Raw genomic sequence first — 7,333 nt, forward strand, 5'->3', positions numbered from 1 at the left:
AATACAATTAAAGATAGAGATAGTCAATGGCACCCGAAACTGGATGGTAGAAAGAATTTAAATATGCAAAAATTACAAATTAAAATCAACTAAACATCCAACCAAAAAGAAACCCCCTATAAAATGGTAAAACTTGGAAATAAGATTGAATTTTGTAATGGTTTGGTTGTAGAGAAAAATGTTGGCTGATATTACAACCATAATATCAGCGCTGGTTCTAGGGGCAGAATGGAATATTCTTGGCTTAGATACACAATGCAGCAACATTTTGTTTATTTTAGAGTAAGATTATTACTGTATATTATTTTGATTTATTTTTGCAATTTATACATGTATAAGAATCAATGCTTGCAGTACACCACATAGATAGTTCTGAAAAGAACTTTGTTGTTGGTTGAGAATATCTTGATGTTTTGATTGATTCTGATGATTCTTTTCAAATGATTCTTTTACCATTTTATATAGCTCTCATTTTGCTGTTTAGCCCTATATTAACAACCAAAAATCAATTTTCGCGACGAGTGACTGGTTTGGCTTGTGTTAGCCACATATTGACTTTTTTATTTTGTATTGTATTTATGTGCACGGCCACAGGGAAGAACAACCTTATGTTGATCTGGGCCTCCATGGTTAAATGAAGTTGAACTGAACTGAACTGGCACTAGTTCAATGCCAGTATAAGATAGAGCAATCTATTTGAAGTAAAAGTTGTACATCAAGTTCCCCCTCCAATTCGAGACCCTGCTAATTTCAGAACACTTTTTACCATTAACCTTTTAATACACAGCTAACCCCCTAACTGGAGACTGAACCTGAAGACCATACCACATTGTCAGATCCCAAAAGTGGTCTCGAATTAAAGTGCAAACCTACTAGTACAGTATTACTTAATAGTGAAGTAGCATCAGAGCTTAAGATTTATAACTGCTGGTATATCAAGCAACATAAAATGTGTAAGATCAGTCAGCTACTATGAAAGAAAATGAAAAAATTACAAATTATAAATATCAATCAAAATTCCAATATTACAAATATTAAATATCAATAAATTAAAACATCCAATTCAAAAAAAGTAGAAATGGCAAAAGGATCCACAGCTGTGTTGTGCAACTGACCTAAAGGTTTTCCTTGTTGAAAAAACTTTTGTTGCAATTTTTTGGGGTTATACCCCTTTTCAAACAATATCTACTCTACTATTTTAACAAAGTATATTGTGTTGAATTTTTATTAATAAGTATATAAAACTATGGTTCTATAACTCAGTCTGTTAAAATAGTTAATCCAACTTTAACTACCAGAACTACATTGTAAAATAATTTTCATGGTGAACTAAGTTAAAATTATAGTTAAAAATATATATAAAGAATAACTGTATAATACTAGTGTAGTCATATTTTAGTGTTTGCTGCAGAGTGGATGTATGTTTAAAACAATGGTATTCATCTAGCTCTGGATTTTAGCAAGTGTGAAGGAATGGCAACTTCCTCAGTAGTATAACCAAGCAGGCTTTTTCTAAACCAAATCCAAAAAGTTCTTCTAGATCTGAATTCCGTGTACATAGTGAGGATTGATCTTGTCAGCGCCATCTTGTTTTGCTGGTACGATGGAAAGCCTTGGACGGCAGTGTTGTCATACTTTTTTTCTGCATTTGTACTTGTTTGATAATGCAATTCCTCAAAACCAAATCTACTTAGGAAACCCTGAATAAAGATAACATTTACAATGATTTTGATATAATGCCTTTTTATACCACTTATAACATCAATATACAGTAACTCATTCTCAACAAGAAATCTGGCGTCATGTTGAAGGGAGACCCTAGGCATGAAGATAAATGGAGCCCAGAGCGCAATGCAATTCCTCAAAACCAAATCTACTTAAGAAACCCTGAATAAAGATAACATTTGTTTACAATGATTTAGATATAATGCCTTTTTATACCGCTTATAGCATCAATATAACTCATTCTCAACAAGAAATTTGGCGTCATGTTGAAGGGAGACCCTAGGCATGAAGATAAATGGGGCCCAGAGCGCAAAGGGTATTAAGCCACCTTGCACTCTGGGCTATAATGAATTAAAAAGAAAAAGTTAATACTTTACTACTGCAATAAAAAGTACAGAAATATCATTAATAATGAAAGCCTAGGTTTCAGTGGCGGTGCTGGGTGGGGGTGGGGAGAAGGCTTGCTATGGGGGACAGCCCCTCCCCCGTCAGGGGTAAAACCCTCAATTCGTCGGGGAGAAAAAAAAATTCAACAAAATTATATGTATTTCGTACATATTAAGACTCTAAAATCGATTAAATAAGCCTTTGAAACCCCCCAGTTGGGAACCTTTGCCCCCGTCGGGGAAGTCCTGGCGCCTCCACTGCCCATTAACATTTGGGTAACATTTGGGTAAAAATTGCTGTCATAATAACAGCAACTGAGGTTTGTTGTTCCATGAAAATTACTTGCAACATAAAATTTTTACTGGAATATACATAACTGTATACTTTGTGGCAAACTCCTAAAATTTGAGACTTCTTTGGTACTGACCCTTTTGAGTTAGCCCCCAAGCATGATACATACAAATACAATGTAATATAATGCATAATCTAATAACCACTACTGCAAGCGAGATGATTGGAGCTGTAGTTTGGTGGTTAAAATTCTTGCCTTCTAATAGACTAACCACAAGTCCCTTATTAAAACTAACTCCAAAAAAACAGGCTCCCAGCAGGAGCGCGTGTCTATGCCCTATACTATGCCTATCGTGTTTTATCTTCAAGTTGTTCTCACGAGATGTGTATAAGAGACAGACTGTATACTTTGTGGCAAACTCCTAAAATTTGAGACTTCTTTGGTACTGACCCTTTTGAGTTAGCCCCCAAGCATGATACATACAAATACAATGTAATATAATGCATAATCTAATAACCACTACTGCAAGTGAGATGATTGGAGCTGTAGTTTGGTGGTTAAAATTCTTGCCTTCTAATAGACTAACCACTAGTCACTTATTAAAACTAACTCCAAAAAAACAGGCTCCCAGCAGGAGCGCGTGTCTATGCCCTATACTGCCTTACTATAAAGTATCATATCCACATGAGATTCGGTTATTAGGAAATGTGTGGTGTTGTATTTTTTTATGACTTTTGTACAGTAATAAGGCACTGAAGATGACACATGACCCATCATGCACCTCCACCGGATTTACCCTTTCAGCTATCTTCAACTACCAGACAACAACATAAAAAAAAAAAAAGAACTAGAAATAGAGTACAGTCACCTTTATTTTGTAATAATTGTCGTATATTGTAATACCTGTTGTATTTTGTATTACACCTTGTTGTATATTGTAATACCTCTCATATTTTGTAATAAACCTAGTTGTATTTTGTAATAACAGAGATGTCGTATTTTGTAATAACTCTTGTTGTTTGGTGTGAGTATATGATACTATGAGGTCACATTTTAGAATCGCACTTCAAAACTATTTTTTCTATAGTGCTACAGTTTTTGAAATAGCCTCAGTGGTACCCTTGCTATTCTCAGTCTTGATAGGTTTGAACGCTCTTCTATTTATATGGGCCCCATACCCAGACCTATTGTTTACATCAGATATGTGGATGACACTGGGGTTATCGTCAAAGACACTAATCATGCACATCTCCTCCTTGAACATATTAATGCTCAACATCCCACCATCAAGTTTGAGATGGAATTACCTGATGCAGATGGATTCCTACCAATACTCGATGTTAACTTAGGATCAATTCAGATGGATCGATTTCCACCAAATTTTACACTAAAGCGGCCAACAATGGTATCATTCTGCATTACAAATCGCACCATTCCCTTTCTATTAAAAAAGCAGTGGTTACCAATGAATACAAAAGAATTGGTAAATTATGTACAGCAGAATTTGTGGACGAAGGGATTGGGATTTTAAACCATAAACTTATGAACAATGGATATCCCCGCCACTGGTTGGACCCTCCCGCTCACACTGAGAATAAACCTCAGGGGTTTTAACAGACTTTAACTTCACCTTTAAAATTCCCTTTGTCAGCGATCAACTTAATACCCAGATACGGTTAGCCCTTAAGCGAAATAACATCAATGCTAGAGTGGTTACATACACCATTTCTCAATTTACTAAAGCTTGTAAGCCTAATTTTGGATGTATCCTTGCTAGATGTCCTTTAAAAAACAACATCTGCTCATCTTCTTGCGTGGTTTATAAGATTCATTGCCAGATTTGTCATCAAGAATATGTTGGTTCCACTGTTAGGGCGCTTCACTTTAGGGTGATTGAACATCTCGCTTCAGCTCGAAAACACAGCACCACCTCTGCGCTCGGCGCGCACTTTGTTGAATCTCATCCTGCCGTGAAAGACCCTGATATCTTGGTTTCCATCGTCAGAAGAGCGCCTAAAAATGAATTGCGCCTTCGTGTGTTGGAAGCACAATGTATCAATCGCATAAGGCCCTCTATAAACCGTAAGAATGAGCTTAGTGACGCTTTTCTTATTACCTGATTTTTTTTTCTTCTCAATACTTTCCAATACCTGTTAGCTTATTAGCACAGTATATAAGACCTGGCCTGCCTAATTCCTGCCTCAGTTGCTGATGTGTAGTTGATACGGCGAAATATTCAACACTATTCTTGTGGATTGGTATATTCACTCTTTAGGTCATTTAATACATATTCTCCTTTATCATTAACATGTTTTTATTTAATCCCTCAAAGACTGCGAAAGTATAGAAGAAAACAGGCATTTGATGTGTTATTACAAAATACGACAGCTCAGTTTTTTAACAAAATATAACAGAGAGCAATTACAAACAGTGGCGTAGAAAAGTATTTTTCATTGGGGGGAAGATTGGCGTGTTAGCCAGTGTTGTAAGAGGCGCGGGGGGGGGGCTGACCAAGCCGTCGTACCGGGCTGGGTAATAAGAGAAAAGAAAGAGGGGAGAGGGAGAGAAAGAAGAGGAAAAGAAAAGAAAAGAAAAAGAGAAGAGAAAAATAAAGACAAGAATAAAAATGAAGATATAATGACCAGACTCACAACACCCTGCAACCCCCTTCTCCACCTCAAAAACTGTCATAACTCCTTTGATCTATGCTGCCCGTTGGCGTAACCACTGGGGGACAAGGGGAAAACAGGCTATCTATCTTTGAAAATCTTCCCCACCCTTTTATAAATGCCCTTTATGATAAATTACTAACCGGGAAAATAAATACCCACTCTGACCCAAGACCCCTGTTACGCGCCTGGTGTTAGCGCCAATGTGTGCCCTTGTGCGGACAGGGGATGTGTCCCCTCTGAAGCTGGAAACCTTGTTTTTGCAAAATAAATTGATGCAATTTACTATTATAGGAATAATCAATAAATTCCTCATCAACCGATATAACCTTAAACATTCTTGGAATTGACATAACATTACAGATGTCGTACACACCCTTCAGTGTGAAATGTGGCTCTCTTTGCAAGCACATCTAACATCTAAGGAAAGAAGAGCTTAGATTGGTACCAGATAAAATAATTTTGTTATCAAAATACGACAGCTCTGTTATTCCAAAATATGACAAAATTTGTTACAAAATACTTCAGGTATTACAAAATACGACAAGGTTTATTACAAAATACGACAATTAAATTTGGTATGGCATTTATTGAGCGCAATAAAAGGATTAATATTTCACAGAATTCACTGAGTAACAAAATTAGGGCTTGGAGCCCGGCTAGATCTCCAATCACAGGAATTTTTCTCAGCCAAAAACGACTGCTGCCCATTTAAACGTTATAATGAGACTTACAGTATTTAATGTAAAACATGTTGTGTGTGTTGTAAGAAGGATTGCTACATAACAAAAAAATTTTGCTATTATCCTTGGCACGAGTCTAAAAAAATATTAAAATGAAATAAATAACGACTTGTTTCCTTTCATACTCACATGTTGCATTTTGTTTCTGTATGATACCAATGCTTCATCATGTGCCGCGTTATTTTCCTTCTCAGCATTTTTCTTGGAACAAATACAAAAGAAAAAAAGTTCAAAAAGAGAAAAAAAAATTTTCTGTTAGCATTACTACATTGAACACAATTCACTTCAATGCAATATTTTGCTCTACTGTCATCTTCATTTTTGAACCATTAAATTTTTCTTCTGTTTATCCTCTCCACCAGGAAATATGTGAGGCCTCACCACAAAACGAGTCTCATGGTTAGAATATCAAACATTGAGTTTATATTATATTTGGGTAGATCACATTATAAGCTTTAATTTGGTCTTTGAATGGCTTCACTAGGATATGTAGATCCAGAGATGTGAGCATTTAAATATTATGTGTAAGAGAACCACATTTTGAGAAAATCGGCCTCCAAGATAAACTAACCTGTACAAATAATAGGACTAGAATTACAGAATATGCGCAGAGAACACAGTTTTAGTAAGAAATTTCACTTAAAAAGTATACAATTATTAAATATAAATATCAAGTTATTCAAAAACATTAAAATCAAAATTGTGTAAAATTTTGACTTATGACCTATTTTGGTGATTATCTCAAAATGATTTCACCAACGATGTGTCTCATTTCGTGGTGAGACCTCACATATATGCTTTCAGTCGTGCGAGTTTGTTTGACGTTTTGGTGTTTTTCGTGTGTTTTTTTTTCTGTGTACGACATATCTCAAAAAGGGCTGCACATACATAATTGAAAATTACAGGGAGTGTTATGGTTAGCTATAACCCACTAAAGAAATGATAAAATTTTGGTGATGGTCTGGAGTAGCTGGGTGTGGATGGGAGGACTTTTGTGAAAGTTTAACCAAGTTACAAGAAAGAAATTCCAAGTGTTGGTCACAATCCAAATTTGGGGGTGAACTTGAGGGTCATTTAAATTTTTGAGATCATGCATACAGTATATATTGTGTTCAAAATATCTCAAAAACTGCTGCACAGATCTTAAATGTAAGATATAGGGAATGTTAGGTGTGACCCAAGGATGAGGTGATTAAATTTTGGTGACCATCCGGAGCAGGGTATGGTTATGAGAACCATTTAAATGAAAGCATCCTAGATTAGATATTTAAAAAAAAATAATCAACCTGAATAAAACTTTCATGAAAGTTTAAGCAACTTACTAGGAAGAAATTAAGTGTTTGTGACAATCCAAATTCAGGTGTGTATTTGAGGGTCATGTAAAGTCTTAAAGCCCCATTCCCGGCAAAATTTCAATTTTTAAGAAAAATCTAATTTTTGTATAATGTTATAAAGATTTATAAATATAATACGGAATTGCTAGTTTAACTGAATTTAGACATTCCTAAGAATGAAAA

General features: G+C 35.4%; 1 protein-coding gene across 1 annotated transcript in view; it reads right to left on the reverse strand.

Moving 5' to 3' along the window:
• Positions 1-556: 556 nt before the first annotated feature.
• Positions 557-7,333, reverse strand: part of LOC117122067 — a 19,235-nt gene continuing 12,458 nt past the window's right edge. The window contains exons 12-13 of the mRNA XM_033267528.1: positions 5,946-6,017; positions 557-1,700 (exon numbers count right to left, since the gene is read on the reverse strand). Coding sequence (XP_033123419.1) covers positions 1,440-1,700; positions 5,946-6,017 — 333 coding nt within the window. The 3' untranslated portion in view covers positions 557-1,439. The remainder of the gene's footprint in view (positions 1,701-5,945; positions 6,018-7,333) is intronic.

The sequence above is a fragment of the Anneissia japonica genome, unplaced genomic scaffold (genome assembly GCF_011630105.1).
Source record: "Anneissia japonica isolate Jap-2015-1 unplaced genomic scaffold, ASM1163010v1 scaffold288163_len62779_cov176, whole genome shotgun sequence".
Classification (NCBI taxonomy): domain Eukaryota; kingdom Metazoa; phylum Echinodermata; class Crinoidea; order Comatulida; family Comatulidae; genus Anneissia; species Anneissia japonica.